General features: G+C 36.7%; 1 protein-coding gene across 4 annotated transcripts in view; it reads right to left on the bottom strand.

The window, feature by feature from the left end:
• Window positions 1–24,688, bottom strand: part of UGGT1 (UDP-glucose glycoprotein glucosyltransferase 1) — a 115,038-nt gene that overhangs the window by 62,127 nt on the left and 28,223 nt on the right. For all 4 annotated transcript variants that reach the window (XM_055316058.1, XM_055316056.1, XM_055316055.1 and 1 more), the window contains 9 exons: window positions 23,982–24,082; window positions 22,990–23,089; window positions 21,612–21,672; window positions 17,140–17,231; window positions 15,353–15,503; window positions 14,728–14,847; window positions 13,333–13,418; window positions 9,171–9,306; window positions 6,706–6,837 (listed from right to left, as the gene is read on the bottom strand). In XM_055316058.1, the coding sequence (XP_055172033.1) occupies window positions 6,706–6,837; window positions 9,171–9,306; window positions 13,333–13,418; window positions 14,728–14,847; window positions 15,353–15,503; window positions 17,140–17,231; window positions 21,612–21,672; window positions 22,990–23,089; window positions 23,982–24,082 (979 nt within the window). The remainder of the gene's footprint in view (window positions 1–6,705; window positions 6,838–9,170; window positions 9,307–13,332; window positions 13,419–14,727; window positions 14,848–15,352; window positions 15,504–17,139; window positions 17,232–21,611; window positions 21,673–22,989; window positions 23,090–23,981; window positions 24,083–24,688) is intronic.

Below are 24,688 nucleotides of genomic sequence, written 5' to 3'. Positions count from 1 at the left end.
ACTCATTTTTAAGTTTTTTCATTTTTGCCTTCAAATTTCTATAATTATATGTCTTGAACATATTTTTCACTTCAGGATTCCCTTCAACATATTCAATTTAATTTTGGTAGACATACAAGATACGGGTTATTTTGTGTTTTTGTCTTTTCTACCTCGCCTTGTTTTTTACACTGGTGGAAATTAGCACTTCTAAAACATGACCAACATACACCCAGAAACAAGTGGAACACTGTGTGGTTCATTCTGTGAGATTATATTCTCTCTTCATTCCCATTCTGCCCCCTTCTTTTATCTTCTTTATGTTTTAGTGTTCAATGTTGGGGTTTCTATAAGTATTGCTGGTTTATATAAATTTGGGACTGAGAATCTTCTAACATACAGAACAAAACACACTCAGAACCAAGAAGATCACCTCATAGGACCCCTCAGGTAGACTGCATTCTTTCTCTACTACTACTTCCTCACCACTACCATCCCCCCTTGCCTTTCTTTTTTTTCTCTTTTCTTTACCTTTTTTTTTTTCTGTTCCTTTTTTCTTTGTTTTTGGTTTTGGCTTTTTTATTTTTACTACATTGTTTTAAATTCCTTTTTTCACTTTAGTGGTTCTTTTGTTTTATTTTGTTCTGTTCTTTTTCTTTTATTTTCTTGTCTCTGATCACTTCAGAATCATCTAGGATGGATTTTACTTAAGTCATGGTTGATATTTTTGACTCAACCTGCTCATACAGCCACTCTGCACTGGATAAAATGACTAGAAGGAAGAATTCACCACAAAAGAAAGAACCGCAAACAATACACTCTGCCACAGAGTTACAAAATGCAGATTTCAATACCATGTCAGAAAGCCAATTCAGAAACAATTATAAAGCTACTGGTGGCTCTGGAAAAAGGCATAAAGGAATCTAGACAATTCGTTATTGCAGAATTCAGATATAAACATGCCAAAATTAAAAACAGATTAAATGAGATGCAGTCCAAACCTTATGTTCTAACTGCTAGGGTTAATGAGGTGAAAGAGAGAGTGAGCAACATAGAAGACAAGTTGATGGTAAGGAAGGAAGCTGAGGAAAAAAGAGAAAAACAATTAAGAGCCCACAAGAAAAGGCTTAGGGAAATAAATGATAGCCTGAGAAGGAAGAATATACATCTACCTGGGATTCCAGAAGAGGCTGAGAGAGAGGACCACAAACTATATTTGAACAAACAATAGCTGAAAACGTCCCAAATCTGGGGAAGGAAACAGGCATTGAGATTCAAGAGATAGAGAGGACTCCCCAAAAATCAATAAAAATCATTCAACACCTCGACATTTAATAGCGAAACTTGCAAATTTCAAAAATAAAGAGAAAATTCTTAAAGCAGCTTGTGACAAGAAATTCTGAACTTATATGGCAAGAAATATCAGATCAACAGCAGACCTCTCCACAGAGACCTGGCAGGCCAGAAAGGGCTGGCATGATCTATACAGGATAATAGATGAGACAAACATGCAGCCAAGAATACTCTATCCAGCAAGACTCTCATTCACAATAGAAGGAGAGAGAAAGAGCTTCCAGGATAGGCAGAAACTTAAAGAATTTGTGACCACCAAAACAGCTCTGCAAGAAATATTACGGGGGACTCTGTAAAAGAAAGAGGGAGCCCAAAAGAAACAATTCACAAAAACAGGAACTGCATAGGTAATATGATGACACTAAATTAATATCTTTCAATAGCTACTCTGAACGTGATCCCATCAAAAGACACAGGGTATCAGACTGGATAGAAAAGCAGGATCCATCTATTTGCTGTCTACAAGAGATTCATGTTAGACCTAAGGACACCTACAGCCTGAAAATGAAGGGGTACAGAAATATTTACCATTCAAATAGTCCTCAAAAGAAAGCTGGGGTAGCAATCCTCATATCAGATAAAGTTTATACCAAACACTGTAATAAGAGATGAAGAAGCACACTATATCAGACTTAAAGGGTCTATCCAAAAGGAAGACCTAACAATCATGAATATTTATACCCCTAATGTGAGAGCTTCCAAGCATATCAATCAATTAATAACCAAAGTAAAGACATACTTAAATAATAATACACTAATAGAAGTAGACTTCAACACGGCACTTTCAGCAAATGACAGATATTATAAGCAGAACATCATCAAAGAAACAAGGGCTTTAATTGATATACTACACCAAATAGATTTCACAGATATATATATATATATATATATATATATATATATATATATAACTTTCCATCTGAACGTAACTGACTACACATTCTTCTCAAGTTCACATGGAACTTTCTCCAGACTACACCACATACGGTCTCGTATCACAAATCAGGTCTCAACCAACACAAAAAGACTGGGATTGTCCCCTGCATATTTTCAGACCACAATGCTTTGAAACTAGAACTAAATCACAAGAAGAAATCTGGAAGAAACTCAAACACAGGGAGGTTAAAGAGCATCATACAAAAGACAAATGGGTCAGCCAGGAAATTAGAGGAGAATTAAAAAGATTCATGGAAACTAATGAGAATGGAGATACAATTGTTCAAAATCTTTGGGATACAGCAAAAGCAGTCCTGAGAGGGAAATACATCACAATACAAGCATCCCTCAAAACATTGGAAAAAACTCAAATACACAAGCTAACCTCGCACCTAAGGGAACTGGAGAAAGACCAGCAACGTAAAGCCTACACCAAGCAGAAGGAGATAGTTAATATAGATTGGAGCAGAATTCAATGAAATAGAGACCAGAAGAACTGTAGAACAGATCAACAAAACCAGGATTTGGTTCTTTGAAAGAATTAATAAGAGAGATAAACCCCTAACCAGTCTTCTTAAAAAGAAAAAGGACTCAAATTAATAAAATTATGAATGAAAGAGGAGCGATCACAACAAATAACAAGGATATACAAATGATTTTTAAAACGTATTATGAGCAGCTATATGCCAAATTAGGCAACCCAGAAGAAATGGATGCATTTCTGGAAAACCACAAATTACCAAAACTGGAACAGGAAGAAAAAGAAAGCTTGAACAGGCCAATAACCAACAAGGAAACTGAAGCAGTCATCAAAAACCTTCCAAGACACAAAAGTCCAGGGCCAGATGGCTCTCCAGGGGAATTCTATCAAATGTTTAAAGAAGAAACAATACCTATCCTACTAAAGCTGTTCTGAAAGATAGAAAGGGATGGAAAACTTCCAAACTCGTACTATGAGGACAACATCACCTTAATTCCAAAACTAGACAAAGACCTCACCAAAAAGGAGAATTATAGACCAATATCCCTGATGAACACAGATGCGAAAAGTCTCACCAAGATACTAGCCAATAGGATCCAACAGTACATTAAGAAGATTTTTCACCATGACCAAGTAGGATTTATCCCCGGGATGCAAGGCTGGTTCAACACTCCTAAAGCAATCAATGTGATTGATCATATCAACAAGAGAAAAAACAAGAACCATATGATCCTGTCAATAGATGCAGAGAAAGCATTGGACAAAATGCAGCATCCATTCCTGATCAAAACTCTTCAAAGGGATAGAGGAACATTCCTCTATATCTTAAAAGCCATTTACGAAGAGCCCACAGCAAATATCATTCTCAATGAGAGAACACTGAGAGCCTTTCTCTTAAGATCAGGAACACAACAGGATGTCCACTCTCACCACTGCTATTCAATATAGAGAAGAAGAAAGAAGAAGAAAGAAGAAGAAAGAAGAAGAAGAAGAAGAACGAAGAAGAAGAAGAGAAGAAGAAGAAGAAGAAGAAGAAGAAGAAGAAAGAAGAAGAAGAAGAAGAAAGAAAGAAAGAAAGAAAGAAAGAAAGAAAGAAAGAAGAAAGAAGAAGTAGTAGTAGTAGTAGTAGTCGTCGTCTGATTCTGCCTCAGCAATCAGACAACAAAAAGATATAAAAGGCATTCAAATTGGCAAAGAAAAAGTCAAACTCTCCCTCTTCACAGATGACATGAGACTGTATATAGAAAACCCAAAAGTCTCCACCCCAAGATTGCTAGAATTCATACAGCAATTCGGCAATGTGGCAGAATACAAAATCAATGCACAGAAATCAGTGGCATTACTATATAAACAATGAGACTGAAGAAAGAGAAATTAAGGAGTCAATCCCATTCACAATTGCACCCAAAAGCCTAAGATACCTAGGAATAAACCTAACCAAAGAGGTCAAGGATCTATACCCTAAACACTACAGAACACTTCTGAAAGAAATTGACGAAGAAATAAAGAGATGGAAAAATATTCCATGATCATGGACTGGAAAAAATAAATATTTTGAAAATGTCTATGCTACCCAGGGCAATTTACATGTTCAATGCAATCCCTATCAAAATACCATGGACTTTCTTCAGAGAGTTGGAGCAAATCATCTTAAGATTTGTGTGGAATCAGAAAAGACCCCGAACAGCCAGGGAAATACTGGAAAGAAAGAAAACCAACGCTGGGGGTATCACAATGCTGGACTTCAAGCTGTATTTCAAAGCTGTGATCATCAAGACAGTATGGTACAGGCACAAAAACAGACACATAGATCAATGGAACAGAATAGAGAACCCAGAAATAGGCCCTCAACTCTATGGTCAACTCATCTTCAACAAAGCAGGAACAATTATTCCCTGGGATAAGGAGAGTAAAATGGTGTTGGGAAAACTGGACCCCCATCGTGCAGAAGAATGAACCTGGACCATTCTCTTACACCATACACAAAGGTAAACTCAAAATGGTTGAGAGCTCTAATGTGAGACAGGAATCCATCAAAATCCTAGAGGAGAACACAGGCAACACCCTTTTTGAACTTGGCCACAGCAACTTCTTTCAAGATACATCCATGAAGGCAAAAATGAACTACTGTGATTTATCAGGATAAAAAGCTTCTGCACAGAAAGAAACAGTCAACAAACTAAAAAAACAACCTACAGAATGGGAGAAGATAGTTACAAATGACCTATCAGATAAAGGGCTAGTATCCAAGATCTATAAAGAACTGATTAAATTCAACACCCAAGAAACAAACAATCCAATCATGAAATGGGCAAAAGACATGAATAGAAATTTCACCAAAGAAGACATAGACATGGACAACAAGCACATGATAAAATGCTCCACATCACTTGCCATCAGGGAAATACAAATCAAAACCACAATGAAATACCACCTCACACCAGTGAGAATGGCGAAAGTTAACAAGACAGGAAACAACAAATGTTGGAGAGGATGTGGACAAGGGGGAACCCTCTTGCACTCTTGGTGGGAATGTGAACTGGTGCAGCCACTCTGGAAAACTGTAGAGGTTCCTCAAGAAGTTAAAAATAGAACTACCCTATGACTCAGCAATTGCACTACTGGGGATTTACCCCAAAGATACTGTAGTGAAACGCTGGGACACCTGCACCATGTTCATAGCACCAATGTCCACAATAGACAAACTGTGGAAAGAGCCATGATGCCCCTCAACAGAAGAATGGATAAAGAAGATGTGGTCTATATATACAACAGAATATTAGCCATGAGAAAGGACGAATGAATACCCACCATTTGCTTGGATGTGGATGGAACTGGAGGGTAATATGCAGAGTGCAATAAATCAATCTGAGAAGGACAATCATATGATTTCACTCATATGTGGAATATAAGAAATAGTGAAAGGGATTATAAGGGAAAGGAGGGGAACTGAGTGGGAAAAATTAGAGAGGGAGACAAACCGTGATAGACTCCTAACTCTGAGAAACAAACAAAGGGTTGTGGAAGGGGAGGTGGGCGGGGGGAATGGGGTAACTTGGTGACAGGCACTGAGGAGGGCACCTGATGGGATGAGCACTGAGTGTTAGACTATATGTCAGCAAATCGAACTTAAATAAAAACTAATGTAAAATAAAAATAAATTTTAACAAAAGAAATAAAACAGGAGACATTACAACTGACACCACAGAAATGCAAAGGATCATGAGACTTCTATGAAGAATTTATACACCAACAAACTAGAAAACCAAGAAGAAATGGATACATTTCTAAAACCAGTATAGCAAGACTGAACCAGCAAGAAATATGTCCTTCACTTAAAAGTAAAAAAAAGAATTCATAAATACATTTTTATTATTTTAAATTAAAATGTCTCAGAAATGTATTTAGATCCTTTGCCTGAACATTTATTTTCAATAAACCAACTACATTGTTCCTGCTTGCAATAGATAAAGTTCCTTTTAACTGTATTTAATGTTTCACAAAATAAATTATCTTTAAATAAAAATTTTAAATGTTTCCCTATATCCTTATTACCACCCTTTCCCATTCTGCTTATTATGTTTCCTAATATATTTTTATCTTTAGCCTACACAACTAAATAAATGATATACATTAATATAAGTCATACATCATACACTTCTAATAGCTTTTATGTGGAACATACATCATAGAAGTACTACCACTGCACTGTGAAGAAGAAAATTTGTTTTTCAATTTAACAGTTAATATGTCAGCCAAAAATCAGTGGTATCTTCACAAAATTGAAATATAAACTGCATTCGTAAACATAGAAAAGTAACCTGGTTTCTAAGTTAAATGCTAGGTACCTAAATACTTGAACTACCACTGCCTTTATTAATAACAACTCCCTAGAAAGGGGAGGTAAGGAAAGTATAGCGTTGCAGTCCAATGAGAACTGCCAAAGAATTTCTCACCTTCCGGTTCTGGTCATAAGCAGAGTCAATCCCCAAAATGCTATTCACTTCAACATACGGATACTTCTTTTCCAGGACACTGACCACATGTTCAACTTTTACTTTTTCTCCAGTCCTTACTTTGTTATATATCTGAAGAAAGAAAAATCAAGTAACCAAATATACTTTTAAATCCAAATTTCAGAATGTTTATTACAAAAGATTTCTGAATGTAAAGCGAAAACACAGCTATTTTTCTTGAAAGGTAAAATGGAACATGTTAGCAATTCTCCCTTTTTTATATATTTCCTTAAGGTATCTTCTTATATTAGAAACTACATAATCTTTTTTTTTAAGACTTTATTAGAGACAGAGAGAGAGAGAGAGAGACAGAGACACAGGCAGAGACACAGGCAGAGACACAGGCAGAGGGAGAAGCAGGCTCCATGCAGGGAGCCTGACATGGGACTCGATCCCAGGTCTCCAGGATCATGCCCTGGGCTGAAGGCAGCGCTAAACCGCTAAGCTACCAGGGCTGCCCGAAACTACATATTCTTAAAACGACCCAATTAGTTCATACTCATATTAAGTCTCAAATGCAAAAACGTGTTAATTTTTTTAAAATCTGACTGCCTTTATATAATCACTGAAATAAGAACTCATGGCCTTAAGGCACCTAGGTGGCTCAGTGGTTGAGCATCTGCCTTTGGTTCAGGTTGTGATCCACGGGTCCTGGGATCAAGTCCCTTATCAGGCTCCCCACAGGAAGCCTGCTTCTCCCTCCGCCTATGTCTCTGCCTCTCTCTGTATCTCTCAGGAACAAATAAATAAAATCTTAAAAAAAAAAAAAAAAAAAAAAACTCATGGCCATGATGTTTAGGGGAGAAAAAGTTATATGTATGGCAAAATCTTTATTTTTAAAACAGCAGATATAAACCAAATAACATAACTGTCTCTGTATATATACAGTTAAACACCTAGAAGGACATAAGACAACCTTCTAATAGTGTCTGCCTTTAAGGAGCAGAATTTGGGAAGGCAGAGAATGAGAAATTTTAAATCAATACACTTCAATATTATTTTTAAAAATTTTACAATCTGCATACAATGTTTTTTCTTGTTGCAATTAAAGATTTTAAAAAATGAAAACTCGTATTATCCTTTCCTTCATATACACAGCTATCAGGGTGGTGGACCAACTTTAAAAAGCAGACTTTAAAACACATCCTCAGCAGCTTCTTCTGAACTTATTTCTTTCTCCCTAGTTCTATTGCTAACCGCAATTCACCATGGTCTCTCTCACAGAGATCCCAACAAGAGCTCACAAACTATCACTGCCACCACCTTTATACTCTCTGTTAGATCTGCCTCCATACATGCATCAGAATGTTTTTAACTGGAGTTTAACTTCTGCAAACTGGACACTCGTTGCATGGCTGATGGCCTCAATGACTAGGTTCCCCTCTCAGCTCTGCTCAAGCCAAATGGACAACAGGGAATCACTACCTCTGATTTGTTGCCATTGCTCAACTGACTTCTGTTTTCCCTCCTACACTCAGTTGGGACAACTTCCCACTCCAAAACAATGCCATCCCTAGTGGAATGAGGTCCTGATGTTGCCATAGTTGGCTGTGGTTCCCACACTGCATTAACCACCTGCACAGACATCTCTCCCACCAGACTACAAAGTCTTTGAGGACAGGGGGAAAATTTTACTCTTCTTTGTATTCCTTGCAGCTAGTAGCAGGCCTGGCAAATGGTAAGTCTTTAATAGATGTTAGCCAAATAAATAAATGAACATTTTAACTAATAAAAAAAAGCCCCAGACTGAATTTCTAAACAATAAACATAACAAACATAATAAACAGCAGGCTGACATGTTTATAAATTTTTTAAAAAGTGGTGAAAATCAACTGCTTTAAAGACGGTTTTCTAATAATTACCATTAATCTGTAAGCAAAACAACTGTTACTTATAAATTTTTTATATTCAAAAATAGAAAAAAAGAAAACACCAGACTTCCTTGCTTGAACTTGAACAAATATCTTAAGTATATTAAAAACTTAGGGCATTTCAGTTCCCAAGGCAAAAAATATAGAGAAAACAGACAATAAGAATTTATGATTTGAATATTAAATTGAGTTAAAATATCATAAAGACCTTAAAGGGGATAAAAGCAAACATTTTTTTAAACAAGAAGATAACATTACATTTACCAAAAAAAATTAGTGATTTCAAATAACCAAAAGGCAGAATACTAATATATTAGTAGGGCTCCTAAGGAATCTTATCTTAGCTGAAATCACAGCAATCTATTACTAACATCAGTGAATCAGTAAAAGCAACTCCTTATATATAAAACACAAAAGTTGAGAGAATAATTTATCAAGCTTTTTCTCTTTATAAAAATATAAAATCCTTTTAACTCATACTGTTTCTTAAAGTTAAATTAAGAAAATTATTCACCATTTTGATTGAAAACATACATGTATCAGAGTTTGGAAGGCATGATAATCATCCACTTCTTGAGCAACATAATTATATGCTCTCAGAATAGCCACTCCAGCATCTTGCATCCCATCAACATCTTCAGAGTCATTAACCACAAAGATTAAACCAATTCTGAGGGAGAAGGGGAAGGGTAAAAAGAAGAAAAAGAACTTATCTCAAAAACGCAACTGGTTAAAAGGAATGGCATTCCTGTATCCCACTCACATATTGTAACTTCCTCTACTAAAAACTTCCTCTTCTGAAAAGCACAGTTCACATCCTACTCTAACACGGTTGGCAAAGGCATTCATCACTCAAGGAAGAGAAAATCAGGTTCCCAAAGGTGGTTTAGACTTTGCAACTCTTAAAGCACACTGGTTCCACATGGTGAAATGAGGCCTTTACTGAAATGAAGGGTTTCACTATAGTTTTAGATGGGGATTTTGTTTTTAAACAAAACTTAGGGGAAGTGAACATTTTCAGAATGTGAAAATATATAAAAAGGGGGGTTATTTAACATAGGCAAGATGAAAATCATAGGTAAATGGAAAACATGAAAATCATTATATTACCTGTTGGCAAAAAGCTACAACCAAGATTAATGTTTATTACATATTAAAAGAATGAACCACAATAAGATACCATACCATTACACATCTACAAACTAACATGCACACACGCACACACACAAACAAAAAAGCAAAACTTGCACTGGCCAATACAGAAGTCACTAGCCTACATACTGAAGCAAAACCAATTCAATTGATAAACGACAGTCTTTTTAACAAATGATGTTGTAACTGGACAACCACAATGCAAAAAAAAAAAAAATCTAGGCAGAGACCTTATATCTCTCACAAAAAATTAACTCAAAATGGATCATAAACATCAATGTAAAACACAGAACTATAAAATTCCTAGAAAAAGGAACACAGAAAATTTAGGTGATCGTGGGTTGGGCAATGATTTACTGGATCTAACAGCAAAAACATGATCCATGACCAAAAAAAAAAAAAATGAGCTAAGCTTCATTGAAATTAGGGCTTCTAAAAAAAAAAAAAAGGAAAGAAATTAGGGCTTCTGCTTTGTGAAAGAGATCATTAAGGGAATGAAGACAAGCCACAGATTGGCAAAAATCCTGTGAGAAACACATATCTGATAAACACATATCTGGCAAAAATCCTGTGAGAAACACGTATCTGATTTTGGGCAGATACCCAAAATATCAAAAAACTCTTCAAACTCAACAAAATTTTAGGATGGGCAAAAGATCTGAACTGGTACCTCGGCAAACAAGGCAGAGTTGTCAAAAAAAGATGCTCAAAATCATGTAATTAGGGAATTTCAAGGTAAAACCACAATGAGATTTCACCACAGAACTATTAGAATAGCTAAAATCCAAAACACTGACAACATCAAATTCTAGAGAGTATGTTGAGCAACAAGAACTCTTATTCATTGCTGGCAAGAATGCAAAATAGCCCAACCACATTGGAAAACAGTGTGGTACTTTCTTTTAAAACAAAACACTTGGGATGCCTGGGGGCCCAGCAGTTGAGTGTCTGCCTTTGGTTCAGGGTGTGGTCCTGGAGTCTCAAGATCAAGTCTCACATCGGGCTCCCTGCAGGGAACCTGCTTCTCCCTCTGCCTATGTCTCTGCCTCTCTCTTTCTGTGTCTCTCATAAATAAATACATAAAATCTTTAAAAAAAAAAAAAATTACCTTTTACCGTAAGATAAAGCAATTGTGCCCCTTGGTATATACCCAAATGAGCTAAAAACTTATGTCCATACAAAAACCTATACATGGATGTTTACAGCAACTTTATAAATTGCCCAAACCTGGAAGCAACCAAGATGTCTGTCTATAGGTGACTGGATTTAAAAACAAAACAAAACACTGGAGTACATCTATATAATGGAATATTATTTGGCGATAAAATGGTCTATCAAGTCACAAGAAGACATACACAAACCTTAAAAGCATACTGCTAAATAAAAAAAAAAAGCCCATCTAACAAAGATATAAATATCATGAGCCTGAAAACTCATATTGTCTGGAAACAGCAAAACAAGGGAGACAGTTAAAGAGACCACTGGTTGCCAGTGGTTGAGAGGGAAGGACAAATAGATGAGGCACAAGGGATGTGGAGGATAGTGAAACTATTCCGTAGGATTGTGTGATGGTGGACACATGTCATTGCACATCTGTCAAAAACCACAGAATATACAATGCAAACAATGAACACTAATGTAAGGTACAAACATTAGTTAATAATGTATCAATACCAGGTAATTAACATTGCTCTAAAAAATACAAAGTCTATTAATTAGAAAAAGGTAAAGCTTAAAAATAGAAGAAGAAAATACAAAAAGATACATAACCAACATCATGCTCTCCTGAGATATGTGTACAGTGTATGTATAGGTACATGGTGGTAGCAAGAGGGTTTGTTTATAGATGAAAATTGTGTTTGGTTTTTAAAATCCCACTTGTAACAGAAATCATAGGAGTAGGCTCCAGGCACAAATAACCTAAATGTTACTCTTATGAAAACAGAAATAAGAGCTAAGCATCTCCTCACAAAGGAATTCCCCTTTCCAAGTTTCTAATTTCTAGAAAGGGCATCAGTTTTTCTGTTAGGTAGGCCTCAAAATTCAGACTTCTTATTCTTTCAGGCCCAGTCTCATCAAGTACCACGGATTTGTCCCCTCCTCTCCTCAGCCCGTCAACCCCATATCAACAGAAACAAAGCATACCACAGCAACAGAAACAAAGACTAAAGGAGATGCCAGTCTGCCTTGGGGCTCCATCAATGATGCCAACACACCTCTCTACTACCTATTAGTTAAGGCTCTTCTCACCTATTTTGCAATATGAAAACTATATTCCCTCTTCTTATCCCTCAATACAACTCAATAAACATTTATTTAGTGCCCATTGTGTAGCGTGGGCCAACTTCTTTGATGTTCTTTTATTTCCCTTTTAATCAAAATAGAGCTCTGGCTGCAATACAGTAGTTTAGTCCTCCATCAAACCAGGGGATATTCATATTTCACATGAAAAATTTCACTAAAAAAAAAAAATCTCTGCTTTTCCATCAATAAAAACCCTCTATTTTCTTCAAAGCTTAACTAATATCCAACTGTTCCATAAAACCTTTGTCTTCGCCCAAATAACCTTCGTTTATAATCTTTGGTTTCCCTGAAATTATAAAGCTAGGACATAATCTAGCACCTGATCAAGTACCTTTAAGTGAATGAAATCACATACAGTATTTTTTCCAAGGAGGTAGGAATACAGCTTAGATACTATCCACAGCATTTAGCTCAGTGCTGGGTACAGAACACACAAACCTTTGTTGACTAGCCTTTTCTTCTTCTCTATTTTCACGTTTTCTAAGAATTCAAATTTTCTGTTGACATTATTCATGAAAATATCTTAATACGCATACATAAAGCATTAAAACACAGTTTTTAAAAGGCACAGTGAAAAATCCAGCCAATCAAGTACTCTGTTGGTAGATTTGGCAACGCAAATAAAACAAGTGTGTCTGCATCTACAAAAAGTAGCATGTACACCTGGTCTTTAACAGTCTAAAGAAGCTGTTGGCAGAGCTCTTTATCTTCACTGAAAGGGGAAATAGGCTTTGCGATGTTGACGCTTACCTAGGAAAATTCCCATCCACTGGGAAGCAAGCTGAGACTATGGTCTAACTATTTTTACATGGGCTATTTATTAATAATTCAGTGGTGGTAAGTTTTTATTCATTGAGAATCAAATTTTCTAAATCAAAAGATACTGCTTCATCCTTAAACAAAAGATACAACTGCCATTAATGATCCAACTATTATTTATTTATTTTATCTTATTATTTTTTTTTAAGATTTTTTATTTATTCATGATAAACACAGAGAGAGAGAGAGGCAGAGACACAGGCAGAGGGAGAAGCAGGCTCCGTGCAGGAAGCCCGATGCGGGACTCGATCCCAGGTCTCCAGGATCACACCCTGGGCCAAAGGCAGGTGCTAAACCGCTGAGCCACCCAGGGATCCCCGATCCAACTATTATTTATCTAATAGCACCAGACTTGCACTTAAGAATGACAAACAAAACCTCAGCTAATTAGGTTTATAGCATACAATAATACCAATGTTACCTTAATGGTATATGATTACTGAGGAACATCTCAGCTGTGTTAATCAACTCTGCTGTGGTCTCATGAGGAGGATCAACTATGAAAACCTGTGAAGGGGAAAGGAAAAGGGAACACATAAAATGAAATTTATTCAAATATCACAGGGCCAATAAAAATGCTGTTATGCTTTGTACTTAGAGGTAATCTTTTCCCAGTGACTCTTGAACCACATAAAAAAGGAGTTACACAAACAGCAGTTTCCCTCCTTAATGTTCAGAGAATATGGTACTGAAAAGCGAACTCATTTTCCATGGTGTTCTGCTAATAACATGGGAACTGTGTTCCAGATTATCAACACCCATACTTTTACGACACCTAACAAAACCCAGGTTTTATTAACTCTCTTACCTTTGAAAACAGAGATTACCTTTCTTGTGTATTCATTTCTAAGCATCTTTTAATTAAGAACTCATTCAGAATTCAATTTTTAGACCATAACAGAACTATCATGTATTAACACTTCTTGATGTGCATTAAATACATTTATAATCTCATTTAATAAACTTCAGAAACATAGTAAGAGAAAGAATGAAATACTGACTGGGAAGGAAAAGAAGTAGTTTCAAGAGTGAGGCAAGTACAGAGGATAGTTTCCCTTGCAAGCTCCGGGGAAGGTGACCTGCCCCCAATCTCTAAGAGCAAATGGTGGAAAAAAAAGAAATGAGAGGCGGAAAAGAAGGCCAACTAAAAACCTCTCCTCTCTCTAATAAGTAGGAGCTCACAGAAAGATGTATTGAAATGTTAGAAATTAAGATATTAAAGGAAAAGAATAGCGGCATAGTCATCTTCTGAGTAAAAATATCTTAAAAGTAAAACAAAGGGTGCCTGGGCGGCACAGTCACGGAAGTGTCAGATTCTTGGTTTCAGTTCAGGTTGTGCTCTCAGGATCTTAAGATGAAGCCCCACATCAGTCTCCACACTCAGTGCAGAATCCACTTAAGATTCTCTCTCCGTCCCTCTCCCCGTCTCTCCCCGTTCTTGCCTGCATGCAAACACACGCTCTCTCTCTCTCTCTCGCTCTCTCTCTCTCTCCCCCTTAAAATAAATAAATAAATCTTAAAAAAAAAACTAAAACAATACGATCTGAACTTTCAGGTTAAGGATGAGGAACATTTTTTATGACTCGATGGAGGCAGTATTGCTACTGTGACATCTCACAGCCTTACACATGATCCATACATTTTAAAACCCTTTCAGTTTGAATATGGAGGTAGAAGAAGAACATATTTAGTGGTCATAGTGGTGGAAGAAGCAGCTACTACAGGGGAGAAATGAACAGTCTAGATTTGCCTGAAAGGCAGGGAAGAAGGCAAGGAGGAAACAGCACATTGCCAGACAATAAGGAATTTTACTCACCATGTTATGCAAGTTTTTCCTTATCTGCCGGATAACACCAGGAAAGGTGGGTCGAAGCAACTCTTGTAGACTAGAAGGCCATGAATTATATCTGCTGTCAACCTCCAAGTTGTTGATCCACTAGGAAAAAAAAGCACAACATGGGGCATATACTTTAGTAACTATTAGTGAAATTACCAAAAATAACAGTAAGACTTGAAATGATTTTAAGAAGAATCACATAGGAAAGACCTCCAAATACAAAATAATCAAAGTTCTTTTAAAGAAGGATTGGCCAAAAAATATATACACAAAAATCACACAGAACTTGTATGCAAATGAGAAAATACAAACTTAGCATTCTTTTTCCCAAAAGACACTCAAGCTGAATTCTAGGGGGAAACAAAACTGTAAAAATCACTGTCGTAACCAAATTAAACATAATTTAACTTTTTGGAGGATTTAAGAGAATACTTTATCTTATATACAAAGTCCCACATAAGCAGTTGTTCTAAATCACTGTTTGATGCCAATAATGTAAGTAAGGGATGGGAGAAATAACTTACTTCTCACAAAAGACAAGTGAGAAAACCATAATAAATTGCCTGGCTAGAACGCTCCTTGGACACCCCAACAGAATACCTACTGAAATAGCAGGACTCCGGATGTCTACAGCATAGTCAGCCTCAGAGGGCTGGATGTTCAGCTTCAAAACATTATGCAGAGAAAGGCCTTCTATTCCCAATCTATGCAGGCCCTCCATTACCCGAGCTTCATTCCTCAATACATCAAACAGACTGAGGGAGGAAAAAAGGTATTTAGTAGAAAAAACTTTATTTAAAAAAACCTCACCATGAAAAACTTTATCAGTTCAAACACAATGCTCTGTTCAAATAAAAAAAAAAAAAAAAAGAGTTCTTCCCCTTGCTTCATCTTGTCAAAATATGTAGAACGAAGTAGGTAGGACTTGCTTCTTATTTACACTTATCAATGTTATCTACCAGATATAAAATTATCTCTAAATATAAACACCCAATTTGAGGATTAAATAATCCTCACCTCAATTTTATACTGCATGTTTTTAAAAAACACTATGGTAACCTATTATTTCTTACAACTGCACATAAATCTACAATTATCTCATAATTTAAAATTTATCTCAAAGAATACATTACGTAGATTTAACGTAAATTACAAAATCAGTGTCAATTTACAAAGTACACACACTTACAACAACAGTAAAAGGTATGCAGGAATTTATACCCAACGAAGAGGTTTGCTAGTAAAGGTAGAAGAGATATGGAGGAGGAATAAGTAAGAAATCAGGATGAAGACTTTACTTTTCTTAGTTCTTTTACCTGTGTATCATCTAAAATTGTTTAAATGAGCAAAGCACTCAGTTGTAAACTCTGAAAAATTAAAGAGATATGCGTCTATTTTTTACTTAAAAAAAAAAAAGATCTGGGCAATTTTTTAAAGTATCCATACCCATTTTACTAACTCTGAAAAGTAGGAGAACATAAAAGCTCAATTAAAATAATGTAAAAAATATCCTATTGTGAGAGAACTCGTTCTTCTGAAGGATTAGCAATAACTTTCGTTTTTACTATTATAAAGCCACAGGGTCAAGTCTGTCAATCTTAATTCTATGGACAAAAATCTGAATTCTACCTAACAATCCACACCCCTCCTTGTAAATTCATGAAGCCAACTAAGAGCAAGTTAGTCCTGAACCACATTTTAACAACACAAAAAAGAAATACTTTTTTTTTTTTAAAGATTTATCCATTTGAGGGATCCCTGGGTGGCGCAGCGGTTTGGTGCCTGCCTTTGGCCCAGGGCGCGATCCTGGAGACCCGGGATCGAATCCCACGTCGGGCTTCTGGTGCATGGAGCCTGCTTCTCCCTCTGCCTGTGTCTCTGCCTCTCTCTCTCTCTCTCTCTGTGACTATCATAAATAAAATTAAAAAAAAAATAAAAAAAAAAAGATTTATCCATTTGAGAGACAAAGGAGAGAGAGAGAGACAGACAGACCGATAGAGAGAGGGAGGGAGGGAGGGAGGTAGGGAAGAGGAGAGAGGCAAAGGGAGAAACCCAAGCATACTCCACGTGGGCCTCAATCTCACAGCCCTAAGATTACAGTCCTGAGATTACCACCTGAGCTAAAACCAATAGTCAGCTACTTAACTGTGCCACCCAAGCGTCCCTCTAGATATTCAAAGGCATCCTCTAAAGACACTTGGGCCCTCAATGTCCATTACGATAAATGACAGTATCATCATGTCCATCCCAGTCCTGAACCTACCTAAAGTGCTCTCACTGCACCTAGTAAGCCATTAGGCTTTACACATGTCACATCAAGTAAGAAAAACAATTTGAACATGTTACAAGGAGCTAACATTATAAAACATTTCCAGAGAATATTATCCATACCTGAATATATCCTGTGTATCTAAATCAATATGAAGTCCATTGATGAACAGTGCACTATCTCCAGGCTGTAATCCTAAAGTTCCCTTGAAATACTGAAATATTTAAAAAAAAAAAAATTGTTAGGAAGCAGCAAGAGAATGTTTAACAAAAACTTCCATATTTCTGATTTCATGTACAAATGCTGCACCCTTGTATTATAGAAAATCCTGAAGCTGGGTTAAGATTTCCTTTTATGTACTCCCAAAGACCCTTCTTAGCATTTATTTCATGGTAATGAAACTGCTGGTTCATGAGAAATAAACCTCTCCTCCCTTCTTCCTTCCAACTATGATTAATACAATGGTTTCCTATAATGTTGGGGGAAGGAGGAAGAGAGAGATTGATTAAATAAGCCAAGCGCTGAGGGTCACTTTTCATAAAAGAGGACTTCTATTACTTTTCCCTGCTTGTGACACCAAGGTGGTACCAGCAGTCACTAACAGCTGGGCCTTCGTGATGAACTTCAGGGATCTAATCTAAAATGGTTTCAAACCCCCACAGCTCTCTTAAACCTTCAAACTAATGCACACTAAGAAAATGAGTTGCTGCCCTGAGGATAGCACCTACATGCAACCTAACTCTCCAAGACCAGGTCTACTCCCTGAGACCATGGCTGCCATGGCACACAGGTGACTGCAGTCCCTACAGCCCTTCAAACCTGCCTGACGCATCCAACACACTGCTTGGATGTCATGCTGTAGCTTCTGTTGACTTCTTTCCATTTAATTACTCTCCTTCCAAGGAAACTGAGACTCCTTATTCATATTCCGCACCACAGGGAGTTAATCCACACAGCAAAGGGAAGAAACTACTCAGATACTAAACAGAACTCAGTTCTCGCAGTGCTAAGAGGAGGAAGACAGGGACTGCTGAACTTCCTTCATTTCTCAGTCGTCAGCAAACTAAGAGAAGTAAACTTTAAGGTCCAATATTGCAATGAGTGAAGCATAAAACGATGAGGAAGTCACAGCTTTTGCTTCTTTCCCTATAAGGCTTAAACTGCCAAGTAAAATAAGGGGAAACTGAAGTTACATCAATTCAGAACTGGAATTTCTTACATGGGAAAGAAAAACTCCATGTCCAAGTCCACTCACACCCAAGCCCAATCATCCTCTGATTGTAAGAAGTACTGATTCTGAACTGATAAACACAACTCATATTTATTTCAAGATCTGAGTGCTGGTAACAGACTGAAGTTCACTTTGTGAAAATTCATCACACCAAAGATTTAGGGTTTGTGTACATTTTTGCGTGTTTTATACTTCCATATTTTATACTTTAATACAATATGAAAAAAAAAGAATCCAGGAAATACTACAGTTTATGTGATTTAATGTTTTATTCTCTTGTGGGGGAAAAAAGTCCTAAAAAAAGGTAAATAAAAATTATCAATAAGGTTTCTTCAATTTAGTACACATCTGAGATAAATTTGGTTTCCTTATTCCTCCGATCTATTAGTTAATATCTCATCATATGCAAACATTTTAAAAATCTGGGGTAAAGATATTAGACTGAACACAAGCATTTCTTTTTTTCCTTCCTGAAACTCTGTTGAAATGTCAGGTTTTTTTTTTGGGGGGGGGGGATTTTATTTATTCATTCATGAGAGACACAGAGAGAGGCAGAGACACAGGCAGAGGGAGAGGTAGGCTCCCCATAAGGAGTCCAATACAGGACTTGATCCCAGGACCCCGGGATCACAACCTGAGCTGAAGGCAGATGCTCAACCACTGAACCACCCAGGCATCCCAAAATGTCAGTTTTTTAAAAAGGGACTTTTATAAAGTCATAAATCCAAAACAATAAACAGAACAAAAAAGAAAAAGGGTAATTAATTTTAGAAGGTAGAAAGGAGCTGCATGAATAGCAACTGTTTTAGCAACCCTAAGAAAGCTAAATGCCAGGCCAATAGTGGAAAAGGCCAACTAAAACCACAAGTTATCTTATGGAACTCCTTAAAAGACTCAATCAAGATTGACAACACAAAGAACACATGTACAAGGGGGTAATAACTAAGTTAAAAAATGAGTTCTGGTGGACAGCTTTTTATAGATAAGAGCCCTCAGACTCCCCTGCTGATTTCATGCAGCAAGGTGACTGCTGTCATGACTCCCTCTACTCCAGAAAAAATGGAAGCTCATTCCCTGGAAAGAGTGAAGGATAGAACCTGGAACTTGGGAAACCCAAAGAGGGCAGGGATCCCATAATGAAAACAGGGGACTGAGTATAAGTTCCCTAATGTTCTTCCTACTGGGCTTCTACCACCCAGGCAGACAGACTTCACCCTCCAGGCAGAAGATCCTTTTCTGAAGACTGAACAGCTCAAGAAGAGAGGTTTCAGGATACTGACACTGAGGCAACCTAGGAAAGCCTACAGTCAAAAAGCCTCATCCTTAAGGCTTCCCACCAGCTCTTTACTGTCCATTCTCTTCAATAAGAGCAGATCACCACACCAAACACGTAAGGAAAGCCTCTAACATTAAAGCAAGAAACCAAGACAAAAAGAAAGTGAACTTAAGAGAAAACATATGATGCGAGAGAAAAAAACATACACATGCACCACTGATAATTCAAAAGGTAAGAGAACACGATAAAAAGAATCTAAATACAATATCCCTTAGAAATTAAAGATTTGACAACTAAAGGAAAAATGTCAACCAAAGGGCTTGAAAATCTTTCCCAGAAAGTTTAAAAATATAAAAGAATTCAATGTAGGGGGGAAAAAATTTTTTTAATTGGTCAAACTAGCCGAGGAGATGCAATATCTTAAAACTGAAGAATTCCAGAAAAACAAAAGAGAGAAAGCAGAAGGAATGAGGCAAAGAAATAATTCAAGCAAACTTCCCAAAATTAAAGGAAATTACTTTCCAGATTTGAAGACCACTAACCACCTAACAGTACAGAGATTTTTTTTTTTTTTTAAAGGAAGAGCAGTGTGAAATTTTGGATTACTAGGGCCAAAGAAAAGATCGTGAATAATTCTGGAAAATAAAAACCAGATCTAAGTTCAGATTTCTCAATATTCACAAGAGAAACCAAAATTCCAAGAAGCAAGGCCTTTCAAACTGCCACCCTTGACCACCTGAACTCAGGACTGACCTACTGAACTCAGGAAACTCCTAAAAGGTTCTACAGGCAATTTTACTGTTTAGAAACTAACAAATTGCTGGAACAGAAAAAGAAACAATTGAGATGACACCCGCTCAGAAAAATCAAAACGTGCTGCACATACTCAGCTTCATTACAATGTAAAAGTCCCTGGTTTGGGGAATATTCATTCCAAACCCTAAAGAAGAGCCAGCTTACCCCTACTGGGACAGTCATGGCTTTGGAAATTATTCCCCACGATCTCCCTACTTATACAAATAAAGATGACCTCAGAGGCAACCCACCTGGTATGGTCTCAACCCGCCCACCAAGGAGCAGACCCATCCTAACCTAGTAACAAAACTTCTAAATGACTTCCAATATAGAATTCTATACCCAGCCAATCTATCAATAAAAACAGAAATGGAAAATTGATTTCTCAGAGTCTGAAATTTATTTTGCACACAACTTTTCTCATGAAGAATGATGTGCTGCACCAAAATAAGGAAGTAAACCAAAAACAAAGAAGACCTGGAATCCAAGAATAGGAGATCCAACAAAAGATTGCTTTAAAGCAAGGTCTCAGGATAACTGGTATACCCTAGACATAAAGAACCACCAGACTACAGTGGAGCAGAACAAAAACTGATAAAATTACAACACGAAAATGGAGACATGGAAGTGCCAATATGGATTAATGGCAGACATGGGGGTGAGGGACAGTGAAAGAAACTTAAACTTCATCCTTGTAATGGTAGGCTGAGACAAAGTTTGAAACTGGAAAACAGTACCAATTCAAACTTGCTAGAAATCTGGGGATAAATATCAAAACAATTAGCTAAGTGTTGATAGTAAATACTTCTGACAAGGGGGATAAAACAGGGAATAAATCATGTTAGGAGTATGCTGTTTATATAAACAAAGTGGTGGCACCGTCTGATTTAAGATTGTTTGTTTGAAAGAGAGAGAGAGAGAGAGAGAGAGAGAGAGAGAGAGAGCGCACATGTGAACAAGCCCAAGCGCAGAGAGGAGCAGAGGGAGAGGAACAAGCAGGACTATCCAATGAGCACAGAACCCAAGACGGAGCTTGATCCCAGGACCCCTAAGAACATGATCTGAGCTGAAATCAAGAGGATGCTTAAATGACTGAGGCACTCTTGTTCGAATTATATTAATATTCAACTTTGATTAAAAATTAAAAATATAAAAAAATTACAGAAATAAAAGACTACCATTCTTGATAAAAGGAGAGTAAAACTGTTAAATGTCATTGATGTAACTCAGATTTCCTCATTTTTAAAAATACAAAACAGAAAGGAAAATAGTGGTTTTCCACTGGGTAATACCTTCTGATTCTCTTCCACTTCGCTTCTAAGTTCCAAACTCACTGCCGTTTTTGTTATTGCTCTAAAGAAATAAAAATATTAGTGTTTAGGTTAACATTTGATATAAATGTCTTCAATTTCCCTATATTTAGATATGAAACAACACATTGCTCAATACTTTACAAAAAAACTAAATGGAAAAAAAAAAACCCTCATCTTTACAAATATATTTCCCCACTCAAGGTGTACATAATATTTTCATTATTACAAGATAGGACACCACAGAAAAGTAGCAGAAATAGCAGTATTTTAAAGCATGGGCAGTTATTCCCAAGATCTTAAATTAAATATATGTAACTCTATTCCTATGTATGAGCTCTACTGTTCACAGGCTAAAGGCTAATGTTAAATTAAGGTGAAAGACTGCTCATCCTATTTGAGCACTTTTGATGGAGGTGGAATTCTAAATGTATATCTTCAATAGCATGCTGAACTAAATGAGAATGTACCATATGATTTATAAGTCCTGTCTAAGAAATATTTTCCAAGACTAATCAAATAAACAAATTTATTTATAAAATATCTCACATCAGAAGTCAAAACATCTGTTCAGTTACTCAAGAAAAATATTGGCAATCATTTAAGTTGTTATAGTCTTTAAAAATTTGGTTTTTAAAATTATTTACTTATGTGATGTGGAGGATCATTATACAATTGAAAGCAGTATGAAAAAGCGGCATTCAAGGGACGCTTGGGTGGCTCAGCAGTTAAGTGTCTGCCTTTGGCTCAGGGCGTGATCCCGGAGTCCTGGGATCGAGTCCCACATCGGGCTTCCTGTATGGAGTCTGCTTCTCCCTGTGCCTATGTCTGTGCCTCTCTCTCTCTCTCTATGTGTGTGTCTCTCATGAATAAATAAATAAAATCTTAAAAAAAAAAAAAGCTGCATTCAAAACCTTATTGTGTCATAATGAACAAGTCAGCCTCTAGAACTCATTTTCCTCACCCAGTTTGAATAAGATGATATATATGAAACTCTTCAGGAGCTTGCAGGTACATCTGCATACATCAGATTTTGTTAACTCATCTAATCCTGAGAGGCAGGTATAATTATTTCTATTTTACTGCCAAGGAAGTAAGATAAAGAGAGGTCGCTTATTTGCAAACATCACACAACTACCAAATGGTAGAGCCAAGGACACAAGCTAGATGGGTCTCTCCAACCTCACTATATATATGGTATTGCCACCTTCCCAAAAAGCACTATCAGTAGTATGGTACTGGTAGTAAAACTTTAATTTCCTAAACATTTTCATATTTTACTTGCCTCATTTTGCATGTAAACATAAAGGTAATTAGATAGTGTCAAAGAAGAATGTCTCAGAGCCTTACTCTTTATTACCTGGCTTTGGTAGGAAAATTTTGACTAAGATCCTTCATAACCACCAAAGCTAATTCAATAGGAGCAGCCAAGATTCGGGCAGCAGTCTGGAAACTGAGATCTGCAACAAGGTCAAATACAATTGAAAGTGCATATTCTAATGCAAAGAGAAATAAGAAAAAAAATGCATTTCTTTCTCACAATTTTTTGGTAACTGAGAATGCCTGAGAATACAACCATTTCAGGGAGTGCAGATGGTTTAATCTCAGTTTGTAGTCACTTCATAGACCCTAGAATGTTTATTGTTGCCCTTCTTTGCTATACTTGCATAAAACACTGAAATACATACTAACACATTTACATTTAGCACAAGATAAATCTATCCCAAATCTTTTTCCTTTTTCTGAATTTACAACATACCACAAAGTATAGCAAAAGATTTAATAAAATATGTTAAAAATAATAATATGACAGATCTTTGGACCAGAAAAGCACAAATATATCCTGCCATGTTAATACTTCTTAAACATTTGACTGATACACTGCTTAAGAAATGTATATATAAAGAAACATAAAAACTAAGACAAACAAGTTTGTACTATTATACTTATGTATCTGTTTAGATAAAGATCAGGCACTCATCTACTTCTGCACAGTATCTGTCTACAAAAGGACTTTTCTGATTAATCATAATCACTCTATCTTGAAAATCTGTGTACCCTCGGAATCAGGCAAATAAATAACATTAGGGACACTTGGGTGGCTCAGCAGTGTTGAGTGTCTGCCTTCAGCTCAGGTCGAGATCTCCGGGGTCCGGGATCAAGTCCCACATCCGGCTCCTGCATGGGACCTGCTTCTCCCTGCCTATGTCTCTGCCTCTCTCTCTCTCTGTGTCTCTCATGAATAAATAAATACAATCTTTAAAAATAAAGAACACTAATTTTTAATTCTACATTTTTTAATACCATAAAATTTAGTCAAGTAAACCAGTGATTCTTCTATATGTTTATTACCTTGCAACTGCCAAACTTTTAAAGGTGCCATTTCATTGGTGCTCTCCACAAGGTGTTTTCTGAGTTCTTTCAACTGCCCCTTCAGGTCAGGGTGCAGGTCTCTGAAAGAAACATAAAATCAAGTCTTAATAATGTACCTTTCCTTTCTAAAGCACATTTAGAAGTTAGCTCCAATTTTATCTTCATGCTTTTCTCCCCTTAGCAATTAGGAGAAAACTCCTACAATATAGGAAAAATATTAAAGCATAATTATTTTTCTTGAAAAAAAAAGTTAATATAGAAAATTATAATTTTAAAAACCATAAAATTTACAGATTAAAAAATGAGTCATGGGACGCCTGGATGGCTCAGTGGTTGAGCGTCGGCCTTTGGCTCAGGGAGTGATCCCAGAGTCCTGGGATTGAGTCCCATATGGCACTCCCTGCATGGAGCTTGCTTCGCCCTCTGCCTATGTCTCTGTCTCTCTCTGTCTCTCTCATGAATAAATAAATAAAATCTTTTAAAAAAAGAATCAATACAGTAGTGATTTTCTGTGTTGGGGGGACAGGGGACAGGACTGAGAGTAGGAACAAAGGGAACCTCAACTCTACCTGTAGTGTTTTACCCTTGTTTGTTTCTTTTTTTTTTTAATTTTTTTTTTTTTTTTTTTTTTTTATGATAGGCACACAGTGAGAGAGAGAGAGGGGCAGAGACACAGGCAGAGGGAG

This window comes from Nyctereutes procyonoides, unplaced genomic scaffold (assembly GCF_905146905.1).
Source record: "Nyctereutes procyonoides isolate TBG_1078 unplaced genomic scaffold, NYPRO_anot_genome, whole genome shotgun sequence".
Classification (NCBI taxonomy): domain Eukaryota; kingdom Metazoa; phylum Chordata; class Mammalia; order Carnivora; family Canidae; genus Nyctereutes; species Nyctereutes procyonoides.
Note: the sequence above shows the minus strand (reverse complement) of the source record. Positions and strands in the feature narration are given on the sequence as shown.